Below are 17,704 nucleotides of genomic sequence, written 5' to 3' on the forward strand. Positions count from 1 at the left end.
AGGGACCCCTGGGCAGAGCTGAGAGCCGCGGGCTCGGGTGGGGGCCCCCGGCTGGCCCGCTCCTCCGGGTGACTCGGCCAGCTCCTGCCCTCTGGGGGCCCCGCGTCCGCGCACAGGAAGCGGGAAGGACGCCCCAGGCGCCCCTGAGCTCGCACCCATCTCGAAGGGGGCTGCGGTCGGGGTGGGGGTCTGGTCACGTGTCGGAGGGAGGGGTGCGGCTGACGCGGAGCTGAGAGCCGGCCTCCTCTGACGTCCTCGCAGCCGCCCTCCGCCCCCCCCCCCCAGGCGGCGGGAGAGCAGCCGGCGCCCCATCCCCGGAGCTGCGGCGGCGACGGCCCCGCGCGGGGAGCGCGCACCATGGTGCTGTCGGTGCCCGTGATCGCGCTGGGCGCCACCCTGGGCACGGCCACCAGCATCCTCGCGCTGTGCGGGGTCACCTGCCTGTGCCGGCACATGCACCCCAAGAAGGGGCTGCTGCAGCGGGACCGGGACCCCGATCCCGAGAAGGCGAGGCCCGGCGTGCTCCGGGCCGCCCAACAGGTGAGCGGGCGCGGCCCCGGCCTCCCGGCGCGTGGGGGTCCGCGGGGGGGTCCGCGGGGCGGTCCGCGGGGCTGCAGGGCCCGACCCGGTGCCGACAGCCGCCCCTTTCTCTGCGCCGCCGAGCGAGGCGGGGAGGAGGGCGGAGAACCGGCGCGAGGACCCGCGACCCGCCAGGGGTCCGCAAGGCGGGGTGGGGGGAGGACGGGGGCGCGAGAGGAACGGGTCGGCCAGCACTAAGGGGAGGGGGGCGAACGGGAAAGGGGGCTTGGGCTGCAACCGGGGCTGCAGGGGGAGTTGAGCCGCTGGGAGGGAAAGGGGAGCTTGCAGAATTGGGGGAAGAGAGATGGGGCGGGAGAGAGAAGTTGGGGGGGTCAGATGTGGGGAAAGCAGTGAGCCGAGGAGGGGGAAATGAGAGGGGAGGTGGTTGCTGCTCCAGTGGGAGCTGGAGATGGGGCAGCTGGGCAGCAGGGCGGAGAGAGCCTGGGGTCTGGGGGGAGGCTGGTGGATCTGGGGGAGCCTGAAGGACCTGCGCCCCTCCCAGCCCTCAGTTCCCTGCAGCCAGAGGGGCTTGCTGTGGTCTCCCCTAGGATATCTCTGAAGTTACCCCTAGGAGAGCTTTTAACACCCCCCCATTGGCTTGTACCCAGAGCCCCTTGGGGCAGGAAATGGGTGGTGTCCCCATTGTACAGCGCGGCAGAAGGGGTCTAGGGAAGACCCCTTTGGAAGGAGCCCCCTGACACAGGACACGTTCCTGAGGTGGGGAGTGCAGAATGCCCCGTGGGGACCTGGAGGAAGAGTCTTGCTGGGGTGTTTGAGGAAGGCTGGCCCTGCTGACTTAACGACTTCCCAAGGCTCCGCTCGATCCCTTGTGGAGCTCATAGGTCTGGAAGAGACACAAAAAAATGCTGTGATTCCACCTTCCTTTTTCCAATCAATTATTCAAAAGCTCTGAGACTCAGTGCTTGGGGCCTCTGTCAGTCACCGGGTAGTGAAAGGGGAAGGAAATGGCTGCTGTCCTTGAGGCACTTACAATCCCAGAAAAGTGACATTGACACTGGCAGGAATAGGAGCCAGGAAGGCATCGGGACACGGGACCTTTCTAGAACCATCTGAGGTGGGAACGGTGGGCTCTCCACCCGCAGGGGGTTGAGGGCATGGATGAGCCCTTCAGAAGTGGTAGCCTGCTGCCTCTCACCCTTCTCTCCCACCCAGCATTAGGGGAGGGCCATGGTGCCCTTCACAGAGATGGCTCCTCAGGCTTTAAGGGAAGGCCATTGTGCCTTTCACAGAGGTGGCTCTTCAGGCACTGTCCCCGTCCCCTTCCCAGAGAGAAGCGCTGGGGAAGGAGTTGGTGTGAATGACCTCTGGAATCCCTTCCAGCTATGTTTTATTGATGACCAGTAGCCCACACAAGGGCCAATAATTTGTTAAAGACACCCCAGCTCCTGTCTCTTCTCGGCTCAAGCCCCCTCCCCCCAACTCCTCGATGAGCTCGGAACAAGTCCTAGCTAACCGTTACATGGCATGCCCTCTGCGTCAGCCACCGTTCTAAGTGCTTTATTCCTAATGCACTTAGCAAGCCAATGAAGGACATGTGTGATGATCCTTAATTAAAGATGAGGAAGCTAAGGTTCAGAGAGGGTAAGTGACTTGCCCAAGGCCACACAGCTAGAGAAGTTTTAGAGCTGGATGGATTCTAGCCAAGCTGGTCTGCTTCTGGAATCCGTGCTGTTAACCACTCCACTCGCTCACGTGCTTGATCTGGCAGGTGTCTACCGCTCCAGCCCAGCTCATGCCCCTTGTCCGATCACCTGAAATCTCACCTTCTGTGCATTCATAATCCTTCATAAATACGACCTCGTCCCCCCAGCTTTCATGGCCATTTTTCTCTGGTTTTTCACACAGATGTCTTCTTCTCATCCTTAAGCCTCTTTCTGTTTAAATTTCCCCTTCTCCAGAGGATTTTGTCTCCCGCCATATGGAACAAAGTACCTCCTCCTCTATTGTCCTTCCAGTTCTTTCATAGTACTCGTTATAACTGGTTGTGATCCTTTGTGTTCACTTACTTGTATGCTATGTATTTCCAGCATCTCCTCAATGTCTGGAACCTAGCAGGTGTCTAATAAGAAACTGTTGACAAGTAAAGGCATCCCCATGTCCATTTGGGATCATTGCCGGATGATCATTTCTCTCAATGTGAGTGCACGCACCACGCCTTTGTAACACTGTACTGCTAGCTCACTAGGGCCACGGTAAACATTTGCGGATACATGAGGCCCCATCCTTCACATTCCCTCATCTGGTTCCCTCAGTGACAAGGATTTGGGCAACCCGGGCTGAATCTGTGGGCCCGTATGTGGTGTAGGGGAGATCTCACCATACTGGTTTGGCTGCCATTGTGCTCAGACTGATTCAGCCACTGACCCAGTTAGAGTAAACTGTGAAAAGCCAACACAATTACCGTTTCAAAATAAGTAAAGGAGGTGGTGTTAGGGGTGGCAGGTGAGGGCAGGGTGATGGAAGGGACACATGCTGACAATGAAGGGAGGAGTCGGGGAAGGCTTTTGGAAGGTGTTCCTGGAAGGAAGGGCATTGGGCTTGGGAACTGGATTCCAGACTCCCGTACACTGAGAACCACATGTCCGTAGGATGCAGAGGGACCACCCGGGTCTCTGTAAGCTACTGGTTGCAGTTCCTGGAAAAATTCCTTGGATATTCAGGTCTCATATGGTTGGATGAGGTTGCTGAAGTTTCTAGTGCTTTTGAGAAGAGCTTGGATGTTGCCCTGGGGTTTCTTAACCTGAGGTCCAAAGACTTCCCTATGGGGTCTGCAGATAGAATTTAAGAGGTCCGTGATCTTGGATAGGACAAAGTGACACCTCTGTGTTCACTAACTTCTAGCTGAATCTTAGCGTTGCCTATGAGGAGGAGTATCAACAAGGCAACCACAGGAGTGTTAACAATATCTGTGACTTGGTCCCCAAGGGAAATCACAGGTAGTTTCGAGGCAACTACAGCTGTCGTGGATACTCCACAGGATCGTTTATGTTCATCGCCAGTTCTCAATCATTGCTGCTTATTAAATCTTCTGCCAGATCCTGTTAGTGAACGAATGGATGAAGAGGCACACATAGAGCCATTTCACAAGCTGATTTTATTAGATGTTCCTCAGTAGTCCGATGTCTTTGATTTGCAAACATTCTGAGGATGTGTCCAGAGGGCTTCTCTGGAGAGCTAAAAGAATTCGTGGAACAAAAAGAACCCAGAATCTCTGCTAAGCCGGAGGACGGCGAGGGCAGGAGCTGTCCATCATCCATCACCTTTCATGTCTCCGTGCTGGCTTCAATTCATAGTTTGTCTTTGCCTTGCCAAAATACACTCTCTGGACCCTTCATCCTGCCTTCCTGGACAATCCATCGCCCTCACCCAGGTGCCATCCTTTAGGGGGGAACATAGGGACTCAGTTTCCCTACAGTCCACTCATGGTCTGGCAGGATTGCCTAGGGCCTCATTCACTGCTGTCATCCCAGCTTTCAAAGCTTGGTGATTATGCAGTGACCAGAGAGCCTGAGTGAGGAAACAGGGTAGAGAGCAGCAGGATGGGTGTGCACGCACATGCATGTGAGCGTCTTCCCTTTACCACTGCTTCAGAATCGACTATTGAAAGGCAGCCAAGCCCCCTTGGTTCCTCCCGCCTCAATTTCCTTTTCTGCACAGGCTTCCACTCACCTTATTCCTGAGGCCCTTCAGAAGAAGCCCTGTTTTTGGCTAACCGAAGTAATAAAGAGTGAGCATGGAGAACTGCTCTTTCCCACTGCTCAGACCCCCTGACACCCATCACTCAGCAGGAGTCTTGTTTTCAGAAAGCTTTGGTTTTAATGTCTGATTTTTCTCCCCGCACGGTGCTTACCTTGTTGTACTCTCAAAGTGAATCTTCTTGAATGTGTCTCAGAGGTCCCCAGGATGACCCTGGTGCTGTCCCCTTGCAGCTAACGTGTGGTCAGAGGCTTTAGCCAAGTTGCTTGGACCGTCGGCAGGGGTTCCATGCCTCTTCTCTCCATGTCCCCCGGGTCCTCACTGCCACTCACCACCAAACTATACAGTCCTACTCTCCTTCCAGTAGAGTAGGTTTCCATGGAACGCTGTCAGTCTGTTTGGGCTGTGATAACAAAATGCAGACTGGGCAACAAAAATGGACTTCTTACAGTTCTAGAGACTAGAAAGTCCCAAAACCGAGGCTCCAGCAGATTCAGTGTCCGGCAAGAGCCCATTCATAGACTTTGCCGTATCCCCCCGTATCTCCCCCTTCACCTGGGGGGAAGGGGCCAGGGAGCTGGCTGTGGCCACTTGTCTAAGGGCACAAGTTCCATTTATGAGGGCTCTATCCCCGGGACCTGACCATCTCTCAGGGGCCCACCTGCTAGTAGTGTCTCCTTGGGAGCTAAGTTTCAACAGATGAATTTGGGGAGGGACACGGACATTCAGACTTTAGCAAACATGAAAAAATTAATTCTAGGTTTTTATTGATAATATCAACAAGTGTTGAGTTTGTATACAACAATAAAGATAGAAATCTCTCCCCCAAAATCAGGGAGTGCATTTTTCATCATTCTTGTGTCCCTGACAATATCTAGTGTGATGCTGGGCCCGTGACAACAATGTACATTGTGAATGAAGTTGTCACATTACGACATACGCTGAGGAAGAGCAAAGGCACAAAGAAGGGCAGAGCAGGAAGGTTTTATCTCCACCAGATTTGAAGTTAAGCCCAGTTTATGTTCGGTCTTGCCACTGGGAGCAGGCGATGGCTTGGAGGTGGTAGGACAGCTTCTGCAATTTTATTCACATTCCGCTTCTTGATGGGGATGGGATGCTAGTCACCCGAGCATGTTGTTCACTTTGTGAAAGAAAATTCACCCAGCTCCACATTTATGATTTGTACACTTTTCTCGAAATAGTTACCATTAAAATTTTTCGTGCTGTGATAGGTTTGTAAACATTGACTTAGTATCAAATCACTATTTTTTATCCCCAGAAGGACTTCTGGGCTATAATCAAGAGACATGGCCCTCTTTGTGTGTAAGTGTGCATGTGCATATGAGTGTGTGTGTGTGCGCATGCATGTGTGTGTGTGTGTGTGTGAAATCCATCACATACAACCTCCCTGGCCCTGTCTGTTCTCTGCTGCTCCTCCTGGGGCCCCTTCCGTTTTGGGAATTGGGCCTCGAGGCCATCAGTGTGGCCCTCCCGCCTTGTTTCTCTCTTCCTTGGACCCCTGGAGCCACATTGTCTCCAATCACACGTCTGAATTCAGACTTACCAGAGTGTGGATGGATCAGAGCCCATTTGCTGCATTTCATTAGCTAATAAGTTCCTTTGTTAAGGGGGTCTCTGGGTGGCTCAGCGGTTTAGCACCTGCCTTTGGCCCAGGGCGCGATCCTGGAGTCCCGGGATCAAGTCCCATGTCAGGCTCCCGGCATGGAGCCTGCTTCTCCCTCCTCCTGTGTCTCTGCCTCTCTCTCTCTTTCTCTCTCTCTCTCTCTCTCTCTCTCTCTGTCTATGATAAATAAATAAATCTTAAAAAAAAAGTTCCTTTGTTAAGAGTCAGTGAGATGCAGCAACGAAGAGGTAGGCATGTGCTCTTCCTGTTGAGTGAGGAGACTATGAAGCCAGCAATTGCCATGAAGCCTGTTATGATGGGGCAGGTTCAGGGGACATGGAAACCCTTTGGAGGGGCATCCCCACCTTCAGCTCAAAGGACTTTCTTCTGTTCTGGCTGGGCTGGTCTGCCGAGGTCTCCTCTGCTCCCCCGTGGTCACAGGAGGCCCCATGAACTGTTAACCCCACTCCTGGAGCCGATGCGACTCTGGGCTGCTCTAAGGTCTGCCCTCTGTGGATTCTTACCCTTTTATTTATTTTATTTTATTTTATTTTACTAAGTAATTGACACTTATGTTTATTGAAACTGCGCTCACCCCAAGCATAGATACCATGTGTCCCCATAGAGCACTATTACCATTCCATGGGTTATATTCCCTATGCTGTACCTTTCACCCTGTGACTTTTTTTTTATTGGAGTTCAATTTGCCAACATATAGCATAACACCCAGTGCTCATCCCATCAAGTGCCCCCCTCAGTGCCCGATTCTTACCCTTTTAAAGGATTAATTTCTCAGCTGATTCCCTAGCTGGCAAACTCTCCTGTTCATATTAAGAAACAGACAAAAAACAAGCATTTCCATAGAGTAATAGTTAACAGTGATAGTGTAACTAACTTCTGTGGGCTTCTATATGTGTGCCAGGCTGTCTCTAACCATACTAATTTTATCTTCACGATAGCCCTATGAAATATGGGGAATTATTATTTCCATCTTACATATGGGAAAAGTAAAACACAGCACACTGAAGCAACGTTTTGTGGCAGAGCTGGGAATCAAATTTAGGAAGTCTGGCTCCTGATCCCACACTTTTGACCAGGAGGCTGGAGGTTAGCAGAGAAAAGCTACTAAAAATGACACTTGAACCACTTTGTTTCCCCAGATAATGGCATCAAAGTGTCAAAAGTATGCTTTTTTTTTTTTTTTTTTTTTTTTTTTTTTGCAGGTCAGCTTCAGAAACCTTTCCCAAAGCCTGAGATGGCTTTGTAGCCTCTTATGTCCATGACGCTTCAGTCACTGGGTGCAGCCAGGGCCCTCCGGGGAGATTGACACGGTAAACATGTTTGGGCTGGTTGCTTAGCAACATGGAAGACTGTATGAATTTTTCATCAAAAAATTAGCATAGATTATTTCAGAGAGATGAGCACACACCCGCCAGAAACACCAGGCCTTTCCAAATACAATGTGGACGCTAAGTCTGTGTCCACGATCCCTTCCCAACCGTAGATCCCAGACCCAGCACATCTCCTTCCCTTCCTCGTTTCTCCTCTGATGGAGATTGTAGATAATTCAGGGGCCCGGCTCTTCTCTTCACGAGACTGACAGTTCACGAGCACCTCGTGTTAACATCACAAGAAAAAAAATCACTGCATCTTTAGACATTTTCAGATTTTCAGATGCTGGCCCCGGTTCCCAGCAAGTACCTGGGGTGCAAGAAGAGGAATAGACAGGCCGTTGGAGCGTGATGGAAGAAACACCCAGAGGAGAAATCCGAGGGGATTAAGGCAAAGTCAGAAGGAAGGGCAGAGATGAGGCAGATGGGGAAGCAGCAGACCCAGAAGACAAAGAGGAGGCAGGATAAAGAGTGGCTGGCCACCCCAGAGTCGGAGGCCGGCAGGAGAAATCAGAACGCCCAGAGACGACCCACACTGTTGGACCTTCAATCTTCCAGTGATCAGTAACCGTGCACAGCTCAGTGTTACTGCATTCACTCCCTCCGGAGCTATTTCTTGCTAACAAACATTGGGAAACCTTGCCTTGAGGATGGAGAATAGCTTCATGGGGATAAATGTTAAGAACCAAGGGATTCTCTGTGTACACATGCGCACAAAGGGCCCTCGATAGCCAGTTTGTTAAGAAACAATGTGTTCCTAGATTTCTGAAACCAAACAGATGAAAAGGCTAGATATATTCCTTCCTCTCCCCTCCATCCCTCCCTTTCTGTCTTGATTATGTTTATTGAGCACATACTGTGCTTGAGGGTGGGGGTATAGTAGTAACTGCTCCTGCCTCAATAATATGCTCACCCATCCTCAGCCCTCATGAAATTTATGTTGTAACAGGGGAGACCAGACTTAATAGAAGAAGAGCCCAGATAAGTGAAAATGCAATAGTGGTAAGTGGTGTAAAGAGAAAGTTCTAGTGCTCTTGAGACTGTAAGGTGGGCCTGACCCAATCCGGAAGGTCAGATAAGACTTTCCTGGGCAGAGTGATGGCTACACTTGAGAGCTGAACTGGAAGGGGAGTTAACCAGGGCAACGGAGAGGGGTGTGAGGGCTCCAGACAGAGGAATGGTCCGTGCAAAGGTCCTGTGACAGAAATCTAGCATGTAGGAGGACTTTACCGAAAGGTCAATGTGCCTGAAGACCAGAATGCAAGGCAAGGCCTGGTGTACGATGAGGCCAGGGAGTGGACTGGGCCAAGCAAGGCATTGTAGACAATAGATAGGTTTACTCATTTCTTTTTTCTTTTTTGATATTTTATTTATTTACTCATGAGAGACACACACAGAGAGAGGCAAAGACACAGGCAGAGGGAGAAGCAGGCTCCATGCAGGGAACCCGATGCAGGACTCGATCCCATGGATTGAGTCTTCAGGATCGCACCCTGGGCCGAAGGCGGTGCTAAACCGCTGAGCCACCTGGGCTGCCCATCATTTATTTTTTCATTCACATATGGAACTTGATCAATGCCTGTGTGAGGCAGACTTAATAGAAGAAGAGACCAGATAAGTGAAAATGCACTTAAAATGCACTTAATACAAAGGTTATAGTTATTTTCAAAACTTTAAACATTTTTTAAAAGATTTTATTTACTTATTTGAGAGAGACTGAGAGAGAGAACCAGCATGGTGAGAGGCAGAGGGAGAAACAGACTCTTGGCTGAGCACCGACACTATGGCTCAATCCCAGGACCCTGGAATCCTCATAACCTGAGCCAAAGGCAGACACTTAACTGACTGAACCACCCAGGTGCCCCTCAAAACTTTTTTTTAAGTTGAGGTGAAATTCATATAAAATTTACTATTCCAGCACTTTGTTCTCAGCTTCATCCAGCTCTAAAACGTCTTTGTTACCCCTGAAGGGGACTCTGCACCTATTACGCAGACACGCATTCAATTCCCGTCTCTGTTCCCACCCCTGGCAACCACCAATCTGCCCTATGTCTTTGCAAATCTGCCAGTTCTGGATGTTTGACATATTTGGAGTGATAAAATATGTGACCTTTTGCATGTGGCTCTCTCTCACTTAACATTGTGTTCTCAAGGTTCATCCACATTGTGGTTTGTACCAGGACTCGATTTTCATGGTGAGTAATATCCCAGTATGTGTATAGTCCTCATTTTGTGTCTCCTTCATTGGCCAATGGGCATCTGGGTGGATAGTGGCTAGAGAGGACCCTTCGTGCGCACGTGCATACATGTACGTGGAGAATCCCTTAGTTCTTGACATTTCTCCTCTTAAAGCTATCCTCCATCCCCCAAACCAACATTCCCCAATGTTTGTTAGCAGCCTTCTGGTTAGTGTGAATAGTGCGGCTGTGGACGTCCCTCCACGAGTATTTGTTTGACAACTTGTTTTCCCTTCTCCCAAGTACCTACCTAGGAGTAGAATTACTGCATCCTTTGGTAATTCTATGTTTAACTTTTGGAGGAAACGCCAAACTGTTTTCTATAGCAGCTGCACTATTTACGTTCCCACCAGCAATGTATGAGACTTCCAATTTCTTCACATCCTTGCCAACAGTTGTAAGTTTCCTTTTTTTGTTTTTTTTTTTTGTTACAGCCATCCTAGTGGGTATGAAGTGGTATTTCATTGTGACATTTTTTAGGCTTTTAATTTTTTTTTAATCCAAACACTTTTTTTTTTTGAGAGAGAGAGAGAGAGAGAGAGAGAGAGAGAGAGAACCAGCAGTGGGTCAGAGAGAAAGGGAGAGAGAATCCCAGCAGGCATCAGGTTTTTAGCGAGGGGCTTGATCCTATGATGCTGAGATCACAACCTGAGCCGAAATCGAGAGTCCGACTCCCAACCAACTGAACCTCCCAGGTGCTCCCCCCTACCTCTTATCCCGCTACTGCAAACTCTTATTTTTAAGGTGCCCATCAGTATCTGGCAAGTTTTTAAAACATTTCCTCTCTCTGTGGAATGCCCATGACCATGAATCCACAAGGACACACCTGTAAAAATATTTCATTGCTTCTGAGTCTTATAGGAGGAGTGCCGTGTGGGGCAGTCCTGGCTCCCCAGTTGAAAGAGCATGCTTGTACCTGCTGCTCCACCCTTTAAATACATTGCATGTTATCACTGTCACATTCCCCACCCTTCCCCCTTGAGCTTTAGCCCTCATGGGTCCTAACTGGCTTCACTCGTGTACCTGGAGTCCTAAAAAACCCAGGTCCAGTTGAGGGGATTTACTATCTTTCACTTTCATTTCCTTATGTATTGACATTATCAGACCAGTGCGATGCCACTGGAGGACCCTTGGTCCCCCCTGGTGTCAATTTGCTGCACACGCATGCAAACCTTCCCACTGAGGAGCTCCCCTAGTGTTAATTAAGTAAAAGGTGTTTTAATTGATGTATATTATAGAAAATCCCTGGGAGATTTTTACATGATGTTTAAGGGTGTGATATTTTGGGAAGTTGATTGAGGTTTTTGGGTGGACTTGGAATGCATTATAACTTTTCTCATTTAAAATAACAATATCAAAAAAATAAATAAAATAACAATATCAGGGGGATCCCTGGGTGGCTCGGCGGTTTAGCGCCTGCCTTTGACCCAAGGCGCAATCCTGGAGTCCCGGGATCGAGTCCCGCATCGGGCTCCCGGCGTGGAGCCTGCTTCTCCCTCTGCCTGTATCTCTGCCTCTCTCTGTCATGAATAAATAAATAAATCTTTAAAAAAAATAAATAAAATAACAATATCAGAGAGCGCACTCTGAAATTTGCTAGCTAGCACCTTTCCATGAACAGATCAGAGTCAAATAGTAGTCGCGTACATGAATATGAGTAAGTAAAGGGGTGGGGAGTGTCCTATAAGAATTTTGTGGAAGTCTTCGTCCACCTGGTGTAGACCTCAGGGCACTTTGCCATATCTCATGGGCTCCCCCTGCCCTCCACTCAGTAAGTCCAAGATGGATTGCTCCTATATAGGGAAACTGAGCAGGGTTGGCATATGGCCAGAGAACGAGGAGAAATGTTGAATGGCTTCCTAGGTCAAAGGATGGGTGGATGGGTGGATGGATGGATGGATGGATGGGATCCATCAGGCTACTGCCTCTGCTTGCAACCCAAATGAAAATCCCAAGCACAGGCGCGAAGAGGAAAGTGCCAAGCTTGCGGAGGCTTCTCAGGTGTTCACCTCTAGTGACACAGCAGGGAATGGAGACATGCCTGGAGGGCGTGGCGGCCTCATCTTCTGTTCATTTTCCTCCCTTCCCAGTCTCTGTTCACTTGGCTAATGTCGGGGACAGTTTAAGAACCTTCAGCTGTGAAACCAATGGGTTAATGCCTACGGTAGAGCATGTTTTACTTGGAAGAGCATCATCCACCACGAAGTTTTGGATTTGCTGCTAAGAAAGTTGTGATGAGAGGGGTGTGTCTTATTGAGGCAGGATAGTGGAGACTTTGCTTTCCAAATGGAGTGAAGAGTCCTCTTTGGAGAGGACAGAGTTTGAAGATGAATGTCAGGTTGTGGGAAAGCCATGTGGCTGGGACATAGAAGACATCATGGGAAAATCTGTAAATGTAGAGTGATTTCTGCTTGCTCTCAGCTCGTTCTGAGAGCTGACCCCCTCCTCCCTTCCCACAGCCCATCCTCAAGCATCCTGGGAGGCATTTCGGTTTCCAGCTCAGTTCCTTCACTTAGAAGAAAGGGCAAGTCCATCAGAGAGACACAGTGAGGGCAGCGTGGCACATCAAGGCACGAGATCCCATAGCAAAACAGCAACAGTGATATGAAGGGCTTTGGGGCACTGTCCCTGCCAGTGCGCCCTCGGGAGGAGCACCTCTCTTACCTTTCAAGTGAACAGATCCTTTAAGTAGCAACATCATGGTTGCCCTTTGCTCAACAACCTCATTGCAAACCAAGCAGAAACAAAGAACAGAAAGGAATAGACGTGAGGTTTGGTAACCCATTTGGAATCACTACATGGTAGACTTGCATTTGATTTTTGGGTACCCGCCAGGATTAGAGAGCTTAGTAACAATCGAGTTTTTTGAGATCCCTCCAAAGAGGAAATTGCTTCTTAGAATCTAAAAACTGTTAATTTTTTTTAAAGATTTCATTTATTCATGACAGATACAGAGAGAGAGGCAGAGACACAGGCAGAGGGAGAAGAAGGCTCCATGCAGGGATCCGGACATGGGACTCGATCCCGGGTCTCCAGGATCACACCCTGGGCTGAAGGTGGCGCTAAACTGCTGAGCCACCAGGGCTGCCCTAGAAACTGTTAATTTTATGATCAAGCTGCTGAGTTAGACTAGGAAACAGATTAGGCTTAGATCCCAAACTTTGAATTTAAATGTAGCCTCTACCATTTTCCTAAATGACCTTGACTGTTGTGAATCCTGCTTTTTTCATCAACAAGCAGGGATGATGATCGTGTTCTCTAAGATAATATTAAAGGCTAAACGAGGTAACTTTTGAAAGCACCCCACAGACTCAGCACCTGGCACTACTCCGAGCATATTTTAAGTATCTCAAAATCGTTTTCTTATTGATCTTTTATGAGAGTAGTGATTCATGAGTATGTTCACTATGCAGGAAAGAGAGAGCCCATGAAAACGTTCCAGGTGTGAGAAATGAAAAGGCTTCCCTGAGGATGGGAAGGAGAGCATGAACATTCTACTTCTTGGATAGTCTTTCTTTTAAAAAACATTTTCTTGGCCAACCACTATGTACAAGGCATTGAGCACTGGGGACACTGCAGGAACCAGACAGACAACATCTTTGACTTCCTGTAGCTCAGCTTTAAGGGGTGGAGATGTTCACCACGCAGCTGTACAAGTGAATATAAATCTACAGCTGTGTTAGGTGTGGTGAGGCAGGTAGGAGGGCTCCCAAAAAGTCATAGTTGATTACTGCTCTGAACATCAACATTTTTGGAGACTCAGTAAAAAAAACTTGAGCATGTGAACTTGTATATTGTACATATTAATTCTTTATAACGCATATATATTCTTATATGTATTATATATATTACTCTAATAGATTATATACATAATAAAATATGCGCAACATGAATCTTTTAAAACAATGAGATAAAAATAACTTTATAAAGTGAAATTCTGTTATTTTCTTCCCATGCCCCAAATGAACTGTCTTGCATACCCTCCTGACATACAGTTAGTGGTATTTACTAGGTGAAGGTGTTGGGGATGACATTTGAAGTCTTCTGGGCATAGGGCATGTGCAAAGGCCCTGTGGAAAGAACACATATCACTCAGGAGGGACTGGATGAAGGTCGAAGTGGGAAGAGTATCAAAAGCATAGGAGGGAGTGAGGTGAAGGGGCCAGTCAGGCCAGGGCAGAGCCATCCAGGGCCTTCTGGGCCACATGAATTGTTTGGATATTTATCCCAAGAGCAGCGGAAGCTACTGAAAGCTCTTCAGTGAGATGTGCATGGCCCTATTTGGGCTGCGAAACCATCCTTCTGGATGGGGAAGAGTGGAAAGAGAGAGATCACGGGGAGGCCTGGAGAAAGACTATGATGGTTTGGGCCGATATGATGGTGGCAGTGCTTTGGCAGGATGTTTAGGAAATAGATCGACTGGCTTTGCTTATGGTTTGGGTGTGGGCTTCAGGAAAAGGGAGGAGTTAGGGATGACACCTGAGGTTTTTCACTTACCCAGCTGGACGGTGGTAATAGCAAAACAGGGAACACTTAGCAATAGGGGGTTTGAAGTCACTGGGTTCACTTTTGTGTAAGGAAAGCATGAGGAGTCTTTGCACAATTTGCAAGAAGATGTCAATAGTGGGGGTGGTTTGGCAGGTCCGGAGCTCACAGTATGGCTGTGATGTATATTGGGGAGCCGAGGATGCAGGTTGGGGAGTCATCTATAAGAGGCAACCAACATAGCCATGAGCACGGCTGAGACCACCTAGCCAGAGAGCAGAGTGAGAGGGGAAAAGAGCCTGGGAAGTACCGGTGGACACCAGCATTTCATGAGAAGGACAAGTGGCCGGAGAGGAAAGAGAAGAATCTGGAGAATGTGATGTCTGAGGAATAATACTAACCCGTGGAAAAAAAAAAAAAAAAAAAAGCTTTTTTAAGAGGATGGGAATCATCAAGTGTGAACCTGCCCCTGAAAAGTCAAGGAAGGTAGGCCTGAAAAAAATCCATGGGAATGAGAGTGAAGGTCATTGGTGACCTTGGAGACCAACCGTGACCTTCCCTGGGCTAACAGGGTGGGAACGACTTGTCACACGGACAGAGAGTGAGGACATGAGGAGGGCACCGAGTACTGGCAGTTGTTTTGAGGTGTGTGGAGAGGGCGAGGATGGTGGCTGAGTAGGGGACAAGGAGCCAGCGGACTGATGAGCACATTTAAAAGCTGCTGGGGGCTAGGGGATCCCTGAGTGGCTCAGTGGATTGGCTCCTGCCTTCGGCCCAGGGCGTGACCCTGGAGCCCCGAGATCGAGTCCCACATTGGGCTCCCTGCATGGGTCCTGCTTTTCCTTCTGCCTGTGTCTCTGCCTCTCTCTCTCTCTGTCTCTCTGTCACTCATGAATAAATAAATAAAAATATTTTTTAATAAATAAAATCTTAAAAAAAAGCTGCTAGGGGAGGAGTCAGTTGAAAGGGAAAGGTAAACATTCAAGAGAGAGGAAGAGAGAGCTGGTAAGTAACCCAAATGCTGTGGGGACAGGTGCCAGGCTGGGCTGGAAGGGCCGATCCCCAGCAGGAGAGGGAGAGGCACCCCTGCCGTCATGTAACAGGACTGGGGCGGCCACAGCGTCCCTCCACCCACGGAGAGCAGGTGCATGTCTGTTAGGATGTGAGGGGGCCTTCGTCGTCCTGGCTGCTTCTTGTCTGTGGAGGAAGCTTGAGGTCCAAAATGTGGGCTCGGGGAAGGAGTTAGGGGGAGGGTAGGATTGCGGGGCAGGGCTGGGAGCCAGTTCGAGGCTGCTGACCATGAATTTGCCGGGGGACCACCCCCCTAGAGCAACCTAGCGTGGTGCAAGGCTGTCAGGTGTAGGCATCGCGGTGTAGCGGGTTCAGCCAGTGTTGGGGTGTTAGCACAAGGCATCAGGAAAGGGCGGGAAGGAATGGACCATGGGATTAAGGTGGGAAGGCTGCCAAGTGAAGAAGGGGGAGAGAAAGCACAGGGCTGCCTGGTGTGGAGGCTCTTTAGGGGTGGGAGGGAGAACAGCTGTGGGGCGGGGCGGGGGCGGCCGTGGCTGGAAGAGGGGGCCGTGCCTGCAGGTGCCCTGACGGCAGAGTGCCCACCAGGGTCAGAGATGCCAGAAGCGTCCTTCGGTTCCCTCACCACAGTACAGAGAATGATCGACGGACTTGAATTATTAAGACCAGCTAGTTAAGTCAGCAGTTGCCCGTCCTGCGATGTCTCTGGAATTCTGCACGTTAGGGAAACATGAGATGCTAAGGAAGAAGCACCTTGAATCTGTAACTTCTGAAGGCCCTGGGGAGAGTCAGGCCGGCTGCCTGCCGTGGTGGGCTGTGCCCGTGGCTTCGTGTCCAGAAGGATTAGTATCTGAGGCCGCTGGTGTGTTTGCAGTGCCCTGAGCCGCTGCCTGAGATCCAGGCAACTGACATGACTGCGTGAGTTGTCCCTGGCAGAGTCACGTCGGGGCCCCTGGCCTCCTCAGGAGCAGAAGGGTGACCCTGGCCGCTGCCGCCACTGGAGACTAAGGTCCCATGACTCCTCCAGGCGGCCTTTGCGAGGCTGCACTAATTGCAACAGTATGTGAAATGGTTATTGGATTAATAATTTATATTAATAATTAAGTTATGATCAAAATGACTATAGTAGGTCAGCCCGGGTGGCTCAGCGGTTTAGCACAGCCTTCAGCCCAGGGCATGATCCTGGGGTCCCACGTCGGGCTCCTTGCATGGAGCCTGCTTCTCCCTCTGCCTGTGTGTCTGCCTCTCTCTCTCTCTCTCTCTCTCTCTCTCTCTCTCTCTCTTATTGTGCCGCTCATGAATAAATAAATAAAATCTTTTTAAAAAATGACTATAGTAAAATGATTTGATGTGATGCCGAGATGAGTGGAGGACATGAGGCACTCGGGCTTCGGGTTCTGATGGCAGTCTGTCCCTTGCTTGCTGTGCGATGGCGGGCTAATGACTTCACCTGTCAGTGCGTCAGTGTGGCCATCTCTTAACTGTGTCATTGTCACTGAATTGTGGGGATTCAAATGGATGATCCAGCGTCCAGAACTTAGATGCTGGGCTGGAAACCATCCCTTTGTACCCAGAGCACTCTCAGCATCCTCCACTCCCTCCCAATCTCACCCCCTTTCCCTAGCCTCCCCTTCCCCGTGCCCTGGCACCCGAAGGCCAGGTCCAGGGCTATGAACCGTGCCCAGCTGCTCCCGGCTCCTGGCAAGTCTCCATCCTGTGTTGTTTTCCTCCACCTCCTACACTTTTGTAAATACCTGCTTTATGAAACTCTCCTAAGTGGTCTGCTTTCAGTGTGCCTTCTGTTCCTGCCCAAACCCTTACTGATAGGGTTTTCAATGTTAGCTATTATTTCCAGCCCTGATAATTAATAACGACAAAGGGAGAGTCTGTGCATCATCAAGAGGGGTTATACATTGGCAGAGGTCAGGGTCAACAGTGCTAAGGCCCTGTTTGCACAAGGCTTCATTGTTTAGAACCTGCTTTCATTAGGCTCTGGCATGGTTCCCACTGTCCTAGCCTCCAGCATGGTTTACCCCTGCCTCTCCTTTTTTTTTTTTAAATTTTATTTTATTTACTTATTCATGAGAGACACACAGAAACAGAGACACAGGCAGAGGGAGAAGCAGGCTCCATGCAAAGAGCCTGACATGGGACTTGATCCTGGGTCTCCAGGATCAGGCCCTGGGCCGAAGACAGTGCTAAACCGCTGAGCCACCCGGGCTGCCCTACCTCCTGCCTCTCCTATCCGTAGTTATCTTTGAATGTTGGGCTGAGCCCCTCCTGCAGGAAGCTTTCTCTGACCTCACAAACCATGAGAACCTCCTCGGTAGTCTTTTGCAGCTCATAGTCTAGACACCTGGCCCTTCAGAATTACCTTCAACACTTACTGTCTTCTTATACATATGCAGCAGGGAAGCCACCTAGCTTTCATCTTGGGTGCCAATTCTTACCCATTTGTAGCAGCTTCCGGAGCCCTGAGCTGAACAGGCCCTGTCTGAGCAGAGCAGGAAAGAATGTTTTAACTTATTAGTCATGTCTGCCACGGACACAGGAGAGTTCTAGCATGAGCAGTTCGTATTCCCCATATATGAAATACCTCGTCTGCACCATGGCATGGTCAACTTCCTGAGGGCAGGTTTTAA

The 17,704-nt window shown here is 49.8% G+C and overlaps 1 protein-coding gene across 1 annotated transcript in view; it reads left to right on the forward strand.

Moving 5' to 3' along the window:
- The first annotated feature begins 313 nt into the window (after window positions 1–313).
- SYT13 (synaptotagmin 13) overlaps window positions 314–17,704 on the forward strand; it is a 44,343-nt gene continuing 26,952 nt past the window's right edge. Inside the window, exon 1 of the mRNA XM_055315194.1 lies at window positions 314–540. Coding sequence (XP_055171169.1) covers window positions 358–540 — 183 coding nt within the window. The 5' untranslated portion in view covers window positions 314–357. The remainder of the gene's footprint in view (window positions 541–17,704) is intronic.

The sequence above is a fragment of the Nyctereutes procyonoides genome, unplaced genomic scaffold (assembly GCF_905146905.1).
Source record: "Nyctereutes procyonoides isolate TBG_1078 unplaced genomic scaffold, NYPRO_anot_genome, whole genome shotgun sequence".
Lineage (NCBI taxonomy): Eukaryota > Metazoa > Chordata > Mammalia > Carnivora > Canidae > Nyctereutes > Nyctereutes procyonoides.